At 53.5% G+C, this 17,320-nt stretch overlaps 2 protein-coding genes across 2 annotated transcripts; one reads left to right on the plus strand and one right to left on the minus strand.

Moving 5' to 3' along the window:
• Positions 1–599: 599 nt before the first annotated feature.
• On the plus strand, positions 600–2,502 carry LOC100285428 (uncharacterized). The gene is made up of 3 exons (NM_001158321.1): positions 600–1,363; positions 1,484–1,924; positions 2,207–2,502. Exons 1-3 carry the CDS (start codon positions 905–907, stop codon positions 2,306–2,308), a joined length of 1,002 nt encoding a protein of 333 aa, NP_001151793.1. The 5' UTR covers positions 600–904; the 3' UTR covers positions 2,309–2,502.
• Positions 2,503–7,460: 4,958 nt separating this feature from the next.
• LOC100285415 (RING-H2 finger protein ATL5F) lies at positions 7,461–8,939 on the minus strand. Its single transcript, NM_001158308.2, has one exon. The coding sequence runs from the start codon at positions 8,773–8,775 to the stop codon at positions 7,702–7,704; it is 1,074 nt and encodes a 357-aa protein (NP_001151780.1). The 5' UTR covers positions 8,776–8,939; the 3' UTR covers positions 7,461–7,701.
• Positions 8,940–17,320: the final 8,381 nt, after the last annotated feature.

The raw sequence follows: 17,320 nt of genomic DNA on the forward strand, positions 1-17,320 counted from the left end.
GCGGGGGATCCGCGCCGTTGAAGGAAGAAGCACGCGGCTGCAGGAAGCGCGGAGGGAGGCGAGCGAGGATGGTGGCGGATGGAGCGCCGAGGGAGATGGCAGGCGCGCAGCGCGACGGCAAAACCGTGCGCCAAGGAACTGTGGACGCCTACGATAGGTACATAATTAGTAGTAGAGATATGTAATCCTAGTTCATAGAGATATGTAATCCTAGTTCAGTTCTTATAATCATATAAAGTATGACTATGTGTATATAGAGAAGTAATATTTGTGAAACTCTATATAGACGTAATTATAATAGTTCTAATAATAAATATTAATGTTTGTCATAAATTTAGTTAAGATGAAAACTGTTTTGTTGGAATTGCGCATGGAGGCAGTACTTTACTGTTCCTCCCGTTCTGAGCCTCTCCGTGACTCCGTGTCACAATATTTTGGCACAACTCGTTTTCCCAGCTGAATCTGAATAGTCCATGTCTTCATGAATCATGAATTTGTTCCCCCTTTGCCCATGCCGGACGCCCCATTTTTGGCGCCGCTGCCAGGAGACCGAATTATGGCATAATCACACCAAAACCCGCTCCCTTCCAAACCTTCCCATCAGTCAATCTTACACCCGACCGAGCCCCTCTCTCTTCTCGTTGCCATTCCCGATTCCCAAACGCGCAGCGGCGCAGGCAGCTGCGTTCACGTGTCCCTCCAGCCCCGTAGCGTAGCGCCATCCAGCTCCAAGCTGTTGCTACAAGAAGCCGCCACAACAACCGCTCCGAACGGCTCACCGGCCGGGCGGCGCTCCCATAGTCCCATGGGAGAAGCGACCTAACTTTTCTCGGATTCTAGCTCGAGTCTGCAGGCGGCTGCTGCTGCTGGTGGTGGTTTCTTGAGAGGCGAGACCCTGAAAGGGATGGCACTGGAGGCCGTGGTGCTATCCCAGTCCCAGTTCCAGCAAGGCAGTCGCTTTGGGTGCGGTGCCATGGCAGCAGGAGGGGCTTGGAGTGATCTGTTGTTTAGTGGAACGGAGGGGTTGTTCGAGATGGGTGGCGCCGCCGGCCGCGGCTGGAACGCGGCCGCGAGCTCGCCGCCGCAGCTCCTGCAGGAGCTGGGTGACAACGGTGCTGCCGGCTCACTACCTGTGGCGTCTGCGGGGAGTGCGAGTGGCGGCGCCGGTCAGGATGCCCCGGCAATGGCTGCGGCAGCGGCGTCCGGAAGGAGGAAGCGGCGGAGGATGAGGCCAGTGAAGAACGAGGAGGAAGTGGAGAGCCAGCGGATGATCCACATTGCGGTGGAGCGCAACCGCCGCAAGCAGATGAACGAGCACCTCGCCGCGCTCCGCTCACTCATGCCGCCGGCCCACACGCAACGGGTAACCGACGAGTTTGATTTCGATCCCATGCGCGCGCACCCTCCTAGTCGGCTAGTCCTAGCAAATAAATCAATGTAGCACGAGTGCTCGACGATGCGCGCGCGTTTGGCTTGCGTGCAGGGCGATCAGGCATCCATCGTCGGCGGCGCGATCAACTTCGTCAAGGAGCTGGAGCAGCTGCTGCAGTCGCTGGAGGCGCGGAGGCGTTCCCCGCAGTGCGCTGCCTACGCCGTCGATCCCGACGACGCGGGGCCGTTCGCGGACTTCCTCACCTTCCCGCAGTACTCGATGTGCGCCGTCATTGCGGCCCCAGAGAACACTGGCCACCACCGTGAGGGCGGCGCCGTCGCCGAGCAGGAGGCGTCCGGGTCGAAGCCGTCGGCCGTGGCCGACGTCGAGGCGACAATGGTGGAGAGCCACGCCAACCTGCGGGTGCTGTCCCGGCGCCGGCCGAGGCAGCTGCTGCGCCTGGTGCTGGGGCTCCAGGGCCACCGCCTCACCGTGCTCCACCTCAACATGAGCAGCGGCGCCCACATGGTGCTCTACTCGTTTAGCCTCAAGGTAAAACTCCACAACCTTCTTCCTACATTTCCTCGCGAACAATTACAGGCAGCTACGCGATGGCTCTCAGTCCAAGGAAGTATAGATCGTACCTGGTGCCTAGGTTTCCGTGCCTTCTTTTTTTCTGGATCTTGCTTTGCCTCCAACAGGCAACAGCTAGCTGCTCCAAATTCCCCCGTCTGTTTACTTTACTAGTTACTACGGGTCTACGGTTTATAACGGAGCAGATCAAGGTTGCAATTCTTTGAGTTTGTGGCTTTGTGCTGATGGTTCATCATTCAGGTGGAGGATGATTGCCAGCTTACCTCCGTGGGTGAGATTGCGGCTGCGGCTCATCACATCGTCGAGAAGATTAATGAAGAGCAAAACAAGGCTGCAGCTTAGAAATTAGAATAGAATCAAGAGTGCTTTCCTGCACGCAACCTTTTTAGCTCCTGTAGCAAGTGAAGTGATTCCTTTTTGTGAGAACGACGAATAATGTATACTAATCAGCTTACCTCGTCTTCGAAACAGTAATATGTATGTGTAACCAACCTATCTTTGTGCATAGATAATGTCCATGGCCAGGCATGCATGAACGAGAGCTCTGGCTACAGAACAACTCCAGTTCCAGGCCATTCGATTTTTTTGCCATTCTACTGTAGCACTCATTTAATTTGTGTCACGGACATGTGAAAAAATTTGCGACCCACCTCCAAATAGTTAAAATTTTCCCCGGTTCCATGGTGTGGTCTGTGGTGGAGACTTGGAGCCATGGAGGGGAGAAGGCGTGGCACTCCCTTGTGGCCTTGTGGGTGCTACGGCGCTACCATGTTCTGATGTTTCAGATGACCTGGAAGAATTCTGTAGTTCTGTTCCCCTTGTGAAGCACCAGCGCCCCATATGCGAAAACGCCAAAAGATTCTCAGGCTAGTCTCGTCGTCTGTGCTGCGCACATGGTATGCAAATTCCTTTTTCTTAAATTTCAGTGCGAAGGGGGCAAGTTTAGCTAATGCAGAGCATATTCATGCTGCGGTTATAGAATAAAAACAGCCGTGAAATAAAACCACAAATGGTAATGCACATCGATACCTCATTGAGGTCAAATTAAAGAGCCTGTATCTGAATATCATACCGGGGTTTAGAGGGTTCAGATCAGGTTTATGTTATGTATTTTGTGCATCGGAGTTCGGAGGTACCTAGTGGATACGATCTCTTTCTACCTTGTACCAGGAGTACCATATATATATATATATATATATATATATATATATATATATATATATATATATATATATATATATATATATATATATATATATATATATATATATATATATATATATATATATATATATATATATATATATATATATATATATATATATATATATACGGCGCTGCTAAAATGCACCTGGGTGCATTCTCTATATTGAATGCACCCAGGCGTAAGTCCTGTTTCGCGCGCCTCCCCGCCCCCGCCGCCGCTGCGCGCATCCTTATCCCCGCGCCGCCGCCGTCTCCTCCTTCTTCCTCCGATCCTCTAAACCTAGATCCCACCGCCGTCGAGCGCCTCCCTGTCCTCGCGCCGCCGCGCGCCTCCCTGTCCCCGCGCCGCCGCGCGCCTCTCTGTCTGCGTGCCTCCCTGTCCCCCGCATTACGTGGGATTGCAAGCCCGCATTATGTGTGATTGCAACTATTGTATAATACTCTATGTGATTGCAAGTACTGAATAACTCTGAGAAATTTTGTTAAAAAATATGATTGCAACTGCTGGTCTGGTGTAATTGCAACTGCTGGTCTGGTGTGATTGCAACTTCTATATAACTATGTCAAAAAATCTGTTAAACAAACAAGATTGCAACTACTGGTCTGGTGTAATTACAACTGTGGGTCTGTTGTGATTGCAACTTCTATATAACTATGTCCAAAAATATGTTAAACAAACAATAATTGCAACTGCTGTCTGGTGTAATTGCAACTTCTGATCTGGTGTGATTGCAACTGCTGGTCTGGTGTGATTGCAACTCCTATATAACTATGTCCAAAAATCTGTTAAACAAAACAATGATTGCAACTGTGTCTGGTGTAATTGCAACTGCTGGTCTGGTGTGATTGCAACTTCTATATAACTATGTCCAAAAATCTGTTAAACAAAACAATGATTGCAACTGCTGTCTGGCATAATTGCAACTGTAAGTCTGGTGTGATTGCAACTTATGTGAAGAGGTTGAGCCGTTCGCGGAGGAGCCGTTCACGGAGAAAGAGGGGCGGGGGCGGGAAAATGAAAAGGTTCTGTCCGGAGCGTGCGGGAGGGACGAAACCGGCCTGGGTGGGACGGTTGGCTCGGACCTGGCACATAGGTTCGGCCTGGGTGCATTCTCTATATTGAATGCACCCAGTTGTAATATATAAATACAGTATATATATATATATATATATATATATATATATATATATATATATATATATATATATATATATATATATATATATATATATATATATATATATATATATAAAGATTCTAGAACAGGACACCTTTGCCTGGCCGGCCTTTTACCATTTCTGTCTAAGCATGATTCGTCAAACAGTAAAAGAACTGCACGGACATTTCGCCCATGTGATGCTTCCGTTTGATTGATTCTACCCAACATGTGCATCTCTTTCGCATGCAGAATGTCGTTTTCGCTGTTCAAATGTTCTGCTCTGTTTTTTTAAAAAAAAGTAAGGCCCGTCGCTAGACTAAATTTTAGTTACTAAAGTTTAGTCACTAAAGTACCCTATTTGGTTACAGTGACTAAATCAGACTAAAGAGCATTAATTACTGTGAATAATGACTGTTTTACCCCTATTAATTAATGGATGTTTGATATAAGAAGAAAGTTGAGAGGACAAATAAGGTAACAATACTACTTTAGTCCCTTTTAGTCACCCCTTGGTGACTAAAAACTAAAGTTTAGTCACTCTATTTTAGTCACCATGTTTGTTTCTTTAGGGACTAAAAATAACTAAAATTTAGTCACTAAACTTTAGTCACCTCTAACCAAAGGAGGCCTAAACCTAGGAGCTCTTTTGCTTAATTAAGTAAAAAAGTCTTAATTACAAAGGGCATCCATGATGCCAAACACATCGGTCCTACGACCAAAGGAGAAACTCTCTCCGGCATTTGGTGGGTTTTGCTAGTGTTAAAGATCTCGATGAGCTCATAATTAGGGCCCCTTGCGACGGTGAGATGTGGATGAGAGTGGGTCACATAAAGCGCGGTGAGCTTGGCTGCGGTCTTCCCTCACTCCCGATCGTGTTATGGCAGATTAAGGGTCTATTTTGTTCGTGACTAAATGTGTCACACTTTATTTAAATTGAGTCGTCTGTATTGAAGAATTAAACTTAGACAGAAAAGTTAGTCAAACATGCTCTAATTTCTCTTAGGAAAACGAAAATCACTTAAAATAATAAGGTTTTCAAACTAGCACATGATTTATGATGGGAGGTAAAATCAGTAGACTACTGTAATTAGTCACAAAGAACCAAAACCAAGACTCCCCAGAGCGACAAGGGCAGAAGGCATCAAACATGCCATTCCAAAATGTACGATATTACAATATACAATATTGTTGTCTTGGTTCTCACCAACCAAACTAGCCTGTGAACACTGGAGATCAGCATCAGTTACCCTTAAGCCCATCAAACATCAAAATAGACAACACATGGACAGTTCAACAGATGCATAAACAACTCCACCTGGAGAAAAAGACTGGAAAAGTGCAAAAAAGACAACGATGGAGATGAAACGGGGGAGAGAGCCAAGCATAAGTGGATTTTCATTGGTTGTCAAAGGAATCAAAAGATACAGGCATACAGCAGCACCATAGAAAAAGACCGGTGAAAGTAGAAATAGATTGTCGGTGGTTCGTGTAATATCTAATCATGCAGTACAGTTTCCTCTAAACTTTAGCTCCAGAACAATAATAATGGCGTACTTTACACGTATGTCAAGAAAGGAACTCAGAAAGTTGCTGAGCTTTGAAGAAGTTTATTACTCAAACTTCTACATACAGAAACCTTGTCAAAGGTTTATGGATGGGGACCTCGTACTATCACAGGTAAATGAAAAAAAGTTAAAGCACCAAAAGAATTGATGCAACTTAATTTTATTTAATCTTTCAGTAACTGTGGTAACAACTAAATTCAGTTAATCTTCGGATTTTGATAGAGTTCAACATGTTTACTCAACTAGCATTTACAAATGTTACAGTGTGAAAGTTATCTTTAAGTTGGCATTTTAGTATACTTTATGTGCTCTTAAGTGTAATATATGAGCTCTCTGTGTAATATTGGTTAAAGAGAAAGGCATAGAACAGAATGTTGATGTAGCGACCCCATACTTTTTCATGCTTGGAGAGCAGAAAGACATGCTTTACCTACTGATTTCCACCACACACAAAAAGGATTTAGCTTACCAAACTCAGTTACTTTAAGAACGAATTTATGAGTAGTTTTTCTCACTATGCAGTTCCTAAGTCTCCTAAAGATGCATTTTTGTGAAACATGTTTCTTGTCATTAATCTGCTTGAGATAAAAGGCTTTGTTGTTGTTGTTGTTGTTGTTGATGATGATGAGCTGATGACGATGTTCCTTGCCATTAACCTCCTAACTTCATAAGAGCTATGATAGCTTACAGTTAGCATTGAAATGACACAAGAAAAGAGTAGAACATGGAGATCAAATCTGCAATCGCAGTAGTAAAAATCATTGTGATACAGAGCAAATGGAAATGAACTATTGTGTTATTTCTTATTTTAATTTGTTATTAAAAAAATTCAACTAAAACCTGTAAACTGGATAAGGCTTATAACAAGTATCTCGAACTATTATTAATTCATCATTCATGAAATATCTTTATGTAGTACTATCTTAGAAGCAATCAAATCAACACTGTAATCAAATATCTCACATAAATAAAAGCAACTTGGCCACAGCCACCCACAATGGCCAAGAACAACCTTACAGATCTAAAACATGAATAATGCCCAAATCCATGAGTCATGAATACTATCGCTTATATGTTTAAAATGTACAAAAACTTGTTAAAAATTACTGAGGAAACAGCCATCAGAACATCAGGTATTCAGGTACCTCAATTTGGTGAATCTTCCCACCTTGATATACAGGAGAACACCGTAGTATTGTATATGCAGTTCATTTCCTACCCCAGCCAATAGGAAAAGCTCACATTAAAATCTGCAATAAGTTAGCACACAAGATATTCTGTTAGTAGTTGTGCTAACTGGATCTTAACATCCACATGATGTGATAACCACATGATAAATCACTGATATAGGATTGCATTCAATACATGTTCAGTGTTATCCATACAAAGACATCTAATAATACCATACACCATCAACAGGAAGTACTGGTCTCCCCAGCAACATATTCTTAATTTATAGTATGTTTGCTCTTTAAGGCACAGAGTTGATACAAGTGTAAGTCCATTCCTTCTTGCATGATTACTAGTACATAACAAGTATATATGGAGAAGCCAGACATCAGCTTCACCCGAATTGACTCAGGCCAAGCTAGTTATCATACTTGGAACTTCGAAGCTTACACAACCGTATCACTCCAGCAATCCTTAGCGACAACAATTGCTCTCATGAATAACTCACACCTAAATGAAGATTTTCTCGGAGAGCAACTTCAGCTCTCTGCGTTTTCTATCAACAAACTCTGACACACTACCAGCTCCCGGCTTTGCTGAGGCTGCAACCAATTGACAGTAAAAACATACCAACTCACAGTGGCAGCACAGCACCACTGGAGCGGCCATTCCGTGAGAAGAAAAACCCTTGGCCACTGCTTGACATGGACCTGCCAATCTTGAACCGGCCTGACTGACACGAGGACGAAGAAATGCCTGCGGCCTCCTTCTCCTTCGCCCTGAAGACCTTCATCTCTCGGGGATTTGGCAACTTGCAATTATACCGCACCACATCATCATTTGCTTCAGGAAGAGCTACGGCAAACAACGGAGAATCCATGGAAGCCGAGCGCCTAATTGGCTTGGGCGTGTCCCTTCCATTCTCCTCCGCTGTAGACGTGCCTTCACTTTGAGTGGCTGAGGCTGACGACGCCTCAGAGTCCTCCGAGCCCTCAGTCTCCGATTCAGATTGAGACAGCGACATTTCCTCGTGAACGTAGTGTTCTCCCAATTGGGCACCGCCTGCCTCAGCCTCCGCGGCATCGACGGGTAGATCGGAGGGAATGACGACGACGGGGGAACGGCAGATCGGGCAGTTGACGTGGGCGCGGAGCCAGGTGTCGATGCAGGGCGCGTGGAACGGGTGAGCGCAGCGCGGGAGGAGGCGCACCAGCTCCCCGTCGCTGAACTCGCCGAGGCACACCGCGCAGTCCCCGCTCCGGCCCACCCCGCGGCGGTACTCCACAGCGGCTATGGACGCGATGGTGGCCTCGTCGAGCCCCACCGTCCGGATGTACCACACGTGGTGCACCACCCCTCCACCGCCCCCGCCCTCCTCCTCGTCGTCGGGCCCTTCGGCGGTGGCCGCGGCGAGGCTTCGGCGTCGTCGCAGGATGAGGCGGCGGCGGCGGCGGTAGAGGAGGAGCGTGGAGAGCCCGAGCGAGAGGGAGAGGAAGATAGAGAGCAGGGAGATAACGAGGATGAGGCGGACGGGCGCGTGGCGGTCGGCGACCGGCGCGCGCGGGATCACCGGGATCGGGGGTGGTGGGGGCAGGACGTATTCGAAGCAGGCGTCCCCGCCGCCGGGGCAGAGGGGGAGGCAGTCGAGCGGTGCTTCCGTGCAGTTAAGGGTGACCGTCGCCGCCGCGTGCGGGCGCACCGTGTACATGGCTACCTCGGCTGGGGCTGGGGCTGGTGCAGCGGCGGCGGCGGAGTCGGCTCGAAGGCGCGCATCGGAGAGGACGAGAGGTGCGCGTGCGCGAGGGGGCGGTGGTGGACTGGTGGTGGACTGGTGGGCTAGTCTGGTTGGGAATGGAGGGGGATACGTGGAGTGGATTGGTCGCTGTTGGTGGGTTTGGTAAAAGGTTTGGCGAGCTTTGGTGTGGACTGTGGAGCTGGATCGCATTCGCATGGACAGCCGAGGGCGACTGCGACTGCGAGTCCCCAACACCTGCGACTTTACCAACACTCTCTCTGACACTGTGGCCTCAATAAGTCCTGCTACTATTCTGAGCGCACATGTCGGTGAAGAAACGCTGTTCCGTGATGGCGTTTCCTCTTGCGCTGAGCGTCAAGCCTGACCTGGCCAGTATTGGCTTACGGAAAGTCAAACACTAGTTGGCCAGGATAAACAAAAATATGAGCATGCGGTTGCGAAGAAATCGACGCTAACTCTATGTAACGGTGACTATCAAGTTGTTAAATCTAGAGAACGAACGAGGTTAGATAGCAAATTGCTAAATTTAGCAAGTCTATTTGAAGAACTATTGGAGAAATATTTTTCTGTTCACTTCTTAAATTTAAGTTTTAGATAGTTGTTTAGAGAACTATTAGAGTTGTTTTAAAAATAACATTTTTTCTCTTAAGACAGGGATGGGGCAAAAATTTCCCCGCGAGGATGGCAGGGCGGGGATCCGAAATTTAACGGGTTGGGAACGAGGATAAAAATTACCCTCACGGGGATTCGATGGGAACCTAAATTAGGACTTAAACCCTCCCTTTATGTGTTCTATAAAGCTTGAATCCAATAAATTGTCTCATTATAACTGCATATAAAGATATAAAATCATCAATCACTAACCATAACTTCATTTTTTATCCGGTTATTGCTCGGATAGTCCTTATTTATATGTGCATATCATAATATTTGTCAGAGAGGAAATCTCCGGCCGGGTGGCGGAGTGCACCCGCCCTAAATCCTAAGATGAGGAGGGACATAAGCGTTTTGCCTGTTATGCGAGATGGATGGACGAATACAAGAACACGCGAGGGTTTAGAGTGGTTCGGGCCGCCGGAGCGTAACACCCTACTCCACTGTGTGTTGGGTTGCTATGGAAGCTTGAGAGTCTGAATGAACTTGTGTTGTAACGTCGCATGCCTCCCCTTTTATAGTTGAAGGGGGGCATGCACAAAAGACTTCGTACCCCGACATGTGGGTCCAGAGACATAAGGATGGAATACCCGGAGCAACTAATGTCGGTCACCTTGTGTTATCTCCCTATGCCCCGACATCCGCCGCTTGAGTAGAATCGGCGTGCTGCAGAAGGTTCCTCGGTATTGTTTAAGTCATGATGACTACTGCGTGCGTGCAGCGGTGTGGGCGTACTGTCCGCTGCTTGATTGAACAGGCGCGCCGCCTAGTCTGGTCGCCGCCTGCCAGCAGAGTGGACGGGGCACATTAAATGCCGAGTCGGCACATCACCCATCTGCAGGTCGGTCAGGCGGCGTGTGATCTCCGCAATAAATGCAGAGATCGCACGGCCGTGTGGCCTTACGTCAGGCTCTGCTCTCCGGCTTACGTCATGATCCGTAGGCCACGTGGTAGCACCGGGTCCCTGCCTGAGCGGGGAGCGTAGGCGTGCCTGGCAGGACCCAGACAAGTGTCTGTGCCGGACCCCTGTACGCCTTCGACTTAGGCCAGGGTACTCCTCGTCCCGAGATCTTGTAGTGGACGGTTCGGACCTCTCTTAGAAGGGTCCGGGTCCCATTTAGGGGAACACTAAGGTCCCAGGTAGGTATGCCGAGGTCCGGCATTCTTTCACAGGGGTCTGGATCCACAGATGGTATCACGGTATATGTTACCTTCTCTGGTCATCTGGCGGCCTCGGAGTTGTCCACGTGGTGGGGGTACCGCGCCTCCTTACTATAGTAAGGGGTACCCCTGTTCCTGGGTACAGACAGTGGCCTCGGGGCCCGCCTCAGGGGAGGTTACAAGCCTGTAGGTGGGGCCAAAGTCTGGTTGTTGTGCCATCTCCGGGCACTTGCTGACGTAACCGTCGCCAACTTGCCTTCAGTCGTGCCGCCTTCCATGTCTATCCCCGCATCTGGCAGGTACATGGCCTCCGCTCCCGCCGGTTTCGTTAGACTGCGCGCGGGGCGTCTTATTGCTACCGCCTAAAAAATATCTTTCAGCGACCCCTAAGCGACGTGCGTGACAGTTTGCTTCCGGGGAGACGGCCCGTCTTCCACACACTCGGAGACTGGTTCCCCGGGTGCGTGACATGTGGACCTGGGCCCCCATGTCAGGGACCGAGTCACTGTGAGCACTAGGCGCGCGTTGGAGGGGGTTGGGACGCGCGAGGAAGGGCCCCTTTTGAGAAAAGGGGACTTACTCCACGGCCAGCAGTTTTGCATCCGCACTTTCTTCAACTGTTGCGTCCCTTCTCCTCCGAGTCCTTTGCGTCTCTACTGCACCCACATTTCTCTTTTCGCCGCCGTAGCAGCCATGGCTTCACTGGTTCATCCCGAGCGTTACCAGACCGAGAGGAGGCTCGACACAGTGCGCCGCCTGCTCGGATGGAGTGCGCCGTCGTACGCTTGGAGAATCTGGGCCGGCGCTTCCCCCCTCGGTGATCTCGCCGCCGGGGAGTTTGTGCTTTTTGTCTCCTACCTTTCGTGCGGGTTGGGGTTGCCGATCTCCCCCTTCTTCATGTTATTGTTGGAGGATTTCGGTCTCCAGCTATAGCACCTCACACCCCACTCCATCCTTCAGGCGGCCATCTTTGCCCACCTGTGCGAGATGTTCGTGGGGGTGGCACCATGCACCTCTCTCCCGCCACTTTTTCATGCTGGTGAAGTCCGGGAAGGCCAAGGACCATCTCGGCGCGTATTACTTCCAATCAAGGGCGGATTCGGCCAGCGCCTATATCCCCTCCCTCAACGGCGCGAGGTGGGAAAGCTGGCGAGCCGAATGGGTGATCGCCAATACCGAGGCTAGCGACCGTCTCGTACTTCCGAGTGACAGGTCGAGGCTCGAGAAGAAGCAATGGAGAGCCAAGCAGTCATTGGCGCCGGAGTTCGGGCCTGTGTTGGACAGGATCGAGTCTCTGGCGACCGGTGGTCTAACGTCGATGCACGTGGTTGGCGAGTTCTTGCAGCGCCGGATCGCGCCGCTGCAAGCGAGGGCACGCTTGAGCTACTGGTTTTCTGGCTCAAACGACCCTGGCCGGGTCCTGCGCGGGCCAGGCACCGACCTGACCTGGGAGGAGCTAGAGCTATTGGTGAAGGGGGTCACTAGTGAGTCCTTCGTTGCTGAGTCCTTGATCCTTCCCGAGGGCATTTCTCCGCTTTGCGACGACCAAGGGTTGAGGACAACAATCTTAGATTCGCTGCCGACCCTTGATGAGAGCGGCGTAGTGGTTCGCCAGACCGGTGTACCGGCCGGAGATTCTCAGCCCCCCGATGCCGACTCCAGGGCTCCCTCAGCAAACCTCAGCCCCTCGGGCAAAGGCAAGGGAGCCGCGAGCAGTTCTTCTGCCCCGGGTGGTTCCGGGAGGTCGGAGGGAGAGAGACGACACCGACTACGTCGTGCCGACGGGTCTTTCGTCGGGGATCTGCCCCCTGATTCGAGCCTCCCTCAGAAGCGCCAGAAAACAGCTGGCGGGGTCGGGGAGGCCGGCTCCCCGACCCAGGGCTCGTAGAGGCGCGTCAGTCCTCCACCAGCTTCACCATCAGTCCCGTTGTCACCGCCGCCGCCATCATCTGGCCTGCCACCGCCACAGGGGCAACAGCATCCACAACAACAGCAGCAAGGGCAGGGGACGTCTTGCTTCCAAGGTCGTTGGATGGTCCGGGGCCCAAGTAAGTGTATCCCTTCTCATTTCCCCTATTGGTCTAGTTACCATGCTGACGGGTATTAATCCGTCCTTTGCTTGTCAGGGCCTCTTCTCCCTCCGTCTCCAAAGTTGCTCCCGCTGGTGAGTCCGGCCTCCAGCAGTAGGCGTCTGCTGGCCTTGATGCTGGCGACCTGCCTCCGACTGCCACTGTTGAGGCGGCGCCATCGGAACCTCAGGTTCCGACTGGCACTGCCGAGGCAGTGCCGTCGGGCCCCCAGGCTCCCACCAGGAGTCATGATCAATCTCTCAACCCCGACCCACCTGGTTGCCATCTATATTCTCTCGTGCATAATTTTCTTCTCTATACTCTAATACGGTCCCGTTTATTCTCCTGCTAGACTTTAGTTCATATCACATTGAATGTTTAGATACTAGTTAGAAGTATTAAATATAGTCTAATTATAAAACTAATTACATATATACAGACTTGTCGGGGACCATAATTAGGGGTACCCTCAAGGCTCCTAATTCTCAGCTGGTAACCCCCATCAGCATAAAGCTGCAAAGGCCTGATGGGTGCGATTAAGTCAGGGATCAGTCCATTCGAGGGACTCGATCACGCCTCGCCCGAGCCTAGCCTCGGACAAGGGCAGCCGACCCCGGAGGATTTCCGTCTCGCCTGAGGCCCCCCTCCAGCGGCGAACATATTTCCGGCTTGCCCGAGGCCCTGTCTTCGCCAAGAAGCAACCCTGACCAAATCGCCGCACCGACCGACCAAACCGCAGGAGCATTTAATGCAAAGGTGGCCTGACACCTTTATCCTAACGCGCGCCCCCCAGCCGGCAGAGCCGAAGTGACCGCCGTCACTTCGCCGCTCCACTGACCGGCCTGACAGAAGGACAGCGCCGCCTCCGCCACTCCGGCTGCGGTGCCACTTGACAGAGTGAGACTGACAGGCAGTCAGGCCCGGCCGAAGGCTCCATAGGGAACTCCGCTCCGCCCGACCCAGGGCTCGGACACGGGCTAAGACCCGGAAGACGGTGAACTCCGCTCCGCCCGACCCAGGGCTCGGACACGGGCTAAGACCCGGAAGACGGCGAACTCCGCTCCGCCCGACCCAGGGCTCGGACACGGGCTAAGACCCGAAAGACGGCGAACTCCGCTCCGCCCGACCCAGGGCTCGGACACGGGCTAAGTCCCGGAAGACGGCGAACTCCGCTCCGCCCGACCCAGGGCTCGGACACGGGCTAAGACCCGGAAGACGGCGAACTCCGCTCCGCTCGACCCAGGGCTCGGACACGAGCTAAGTCCCGGAAGACGACGAACCCCGCTTCGCCCGACCCCAGGGCTCGGACTACGCCCTGGCCTCAGCCGACGGTCTCCGCCTCGCCCGACCCAGGGGCTCGGACTCGACCTCGGCCACGGAAGACAGACTCGACCTCGGCTTCGGAGGAGCTTCCACATCGCCCAACCTAGGGCGCAGACCAGCCACGTCAACAGGAGGCGCCATCATCACCCTACCCCGAGCTGACTCGGGCCGCAGGGAACAAGACCGTCATCCCATCTGGCTCGCTCCGCCAGATAGGCAATGATGGCGCCCTGCATACTCTGTGACGACGGTGGCTCTCAGCCCCCTTACGGAAGCAAGAGGACGTCAGCAAGGACTCAACCGCTCCGACAGCTGTCCCTCCGCCAGGCTCCATCGCTCCTCCGACGGCCACGACATCACACCAGCTGGGTGCCAAAATCTCTCCGGCTGCCACAACGGCATGTACTTAGGGCGCTAGCTCTCCTCCGCTAGACACGTAGCACTCTGCTATACCCCCCATTGTACACCTAGATCCTCTCCTTATGCCTATAAAAGGAAGGACCAGGGCCCTCTCAGAGAAGGTTGGCCGCACGGGGACGAGGACGAGATACGCGCTCGCTTGAAGCCGCTCGCTCCCTCTCCCGCATGGACGCTTGTAACCCCCTACTGCAAGCGCACCCGACCTGGGCGCGGGACGAACACGAAGGCCGCGGGATTCCCACCTCTCTCACGCCGGTCTCCGGCCGCCTCGCTCTCCCCCCTTCGCGCTCGGCCTCGCACTCGACCCATCTGGGCTGGGGCACGCGGCGACATTCACTCGTCGGCCTAGGGACCCCCCGGTCTCGAAACGCCGACAGTTGGCGCGCCAGGTAGGGGCCTGCTGCGTGTTGACGAACAGCTTCCCGTCAAGCTCCAGATGGGCAGTCTCCAGCAACCTCTCCAACCCGGGACGGTGCTCCGTTTCGGGAGCCTTCAGTTCATGTCCCTCGATGGTAGCTACGACATGATACTCCTTCCACCGCCGTGCGACAACGACAATGGCGGCCGACAGCCCGCCCGCCGGCGGTGGAATCGACGACGTCTTCCCCGCGTGGTGGAAGAACGACGTTCGAGCTCACCCCGTCCTCTCCTCCGCCGATGGAGGAGGAGGCGGGGCAACCAAGGCCAAGCAGGAGGCAGCGCCTCGTCGGCTGTCGAGCGGGTCGACGGCCCCAGCGCCCCAATGGGGGGCGCGTCGGGCATTGACCTCGCGTTTGAGGCGAAGGCGTGCGCCGTCTCCCCGCGACACGCCAATCCCGAGCAAGCGGACGACGCTAGCACGCTCGCGAAAAGCTTGCTGGACGTCACCCTCGTACCTGAGACGACGGTACAGTCAGTCCCCGACGTGACCTCATCGCCGCCCGTCGACCAGAAGGTACCGACCGATTCCCATCCCACGTCTTTCGGATTCAGCCTTGACCCGCCTAGCGGCTTCGCTTTGGCGGGCGCTCTCGTAGAGGCGAGTCCAAACCCTCTGGGGTTTCGTATGCGGTCACCTTGGGACCGGCTGACGGACGTCTCGACCTACGGGCCCTCTGGGTCCGAGGAAGACGACGAGCCCAGCATCTGTTGGGATTTCTCTGGACTTGGCAACCCCAGTGCCATGCGGGACTTCATGACCGCATGTGACTACTGCCTTTCCGACTGTTCCAACGGTAGCCGTAGCCTCGGCGACGAGGACTGCGCACGTCGATCTGGGGGGTCCCTCTGAAGGCAACCATCTCGGCATGCTGGAGGACGGTGATCTCCCTAGGTCGGTGCCTCGCGTTGACATCCCACGGGAGCTAGCTGTGGTCCCCGTTCAGGAGGGGGGCCATGACCCACAGCTCGAGCAAATCCGCGGGGTACAGGCCAGGCCCGACGAGGGAGCAGGAGCGCTTGAGCCGATCCGCCGGGACGTCGAGCAGGCATTGGCGGGCCAACCTCCGGCCGGAGAAATACGTCATCTGCCCCAGGGCTTCCAGCACCGCATCGCCGACGACGTCAGGGTCAGGCCACCACCTGCATCTAGTGGGGTCGGCTGGAACCTGGCTGCAGCAGCGATGCTTCTCCGCGCGATGCCGGAGCCGTCAACCACCGAGGGGTGGCGAATCCAGGGGGAGCTCAAGAATCTCCTGGAAGGCGCCGCGGTCCGACGGGCCGAGAGCTCTGTCTCCCGAAGGCAGGGGTACCCCTCAGAACCTCATGCCGCGACTTCCCGATTCATGCGGGAAGCCTCGGTCTACACCGGGCGCACGCGCAACACCGCGCCTGCGGCCCCGGGTCGCCTCGGCAACGAGCACCGTCGTCGCGACCGTCGGGCCCACCTTGACGAGAGGGTGTGCCGAGGCTACCACCCCAGGCGTGGGGGACGCTACGACAGCGGGGAGGATTGGAGTCCCTCGCTCGAACCACCCGGTCCGCAGGCCTTCAGCCGGGCCATACGACGGGCGCCGTTCCCGACCCGGTTCCGACCCCCGACTACTATCACAAAGTACTCGGGGGAGACGAGACCGGAACTATGGCTCGCGGACTACCGTCTGGCCTGCCAACTGGGTGGAACGGACGATGACAACCTCATCATCCGCAACCTCCCCCTGTTCCTCTCCGACACTGCTCGCGCCTAGTTGGAGCACCTGCCTCCGGGGCAGATCTCCAACTGGGACGACCTAGTCCAAGCTTTCTCCGGCAATTTCCAGGGCACTTACGTGCGCCCCGGGAATTCCTGGGACCTCCGAAGCTGCCGGCAGCAGCCGGGAGAGTCTCTCTGGGACTACATCCGGCGATTCTCGAAGTAGCGCACCGAGCTGCCCAACATCACCGACTCGGATGTCATCGAAGCGTTCCTCGCCGGCACCACCTGCCGCGACCTGGTGAGCAAGCTGGGTCGCAAGACCCCCACCAGGGCGAGCGAGCTGATGGACATCGCCACCAAGTTCGCCTCCGGCCAGGAGGCGGTCGAGGCTATCTTCCGAAAGGACAAGCAGCCCCAGGGCCGCCCATCGGAAGATGCTCCCGAGGCGTCAACTCAGCGCGGCGCCAAGAAGAAGGGCAAGAAGAAGTCGCAAGCGAAAAGCGACGCCGCCGACGCGGACCTTGTCGCCGCCGCCGAGTACAAGAACCCTCGGAAACCCCCTAGAGGTGCCAACCTCTTCGACAAGATGCTCAAAGAGTCGTGCCCCTATCACCAGGGGCCCGTCAAGCACACCCTTGAGGAGTGCGTCATGCTTCGACGCCACTTCCACAGGGCCGGGCCACCCGCGGAGGGTGGCAGGGCCCGCGACGACGATAAGAAGGAAGATCACCAAGCAGGAGAGTTCCCCGAGGTCCGC

This window comes from Zea mays, chromosome 2 (assembly GCF_902167145.1).
Source record: "Zea mays cultivar B73 chromosome 2, Zm-B73-REFERENCE-NAM-5.0, whole genome shotgun sequence".
Taxonomy (NCBI): domain Eukaryota; kingdom Viridiplantae; phylum Streptophyta; class Magnoliopsida; order Poales; family Poaceae; genus Zea; species Zea mays.

Excerpts from the sequence above, each read along its gene's own strand:
- LOC100285428 (NM_001158321.1), top strand. The coding sequence starts at position 905 with ATGGCACTGGAGGCCGTGGTGCTATCCCAGTCCCAGTTCCAGCAAGGC. Across the intron at positions 1,364-1,483 it reads CGCCGGCCCACACGCAACGG|GGCGATCAGGCATCCATCGT; the intron begins GTAACCGACGAG and ends GCTTGCGTGCAG. Across the intron at positions 1,925-2,206 it reads TCTACTCGTTTAGCCTCAAG|GTGGAGGATGATTGCCAGCT; the intron begins GTAAAACTCCAC and ends TTCATCATTCAG.
- LOC100285415 (NM_001158308.2), bottom strand. The coding sequence starts at position 8,775 with ATGTACACGGTGCGCCCGCACGCGGCGGCGACGGTCACCCTTAACTGC.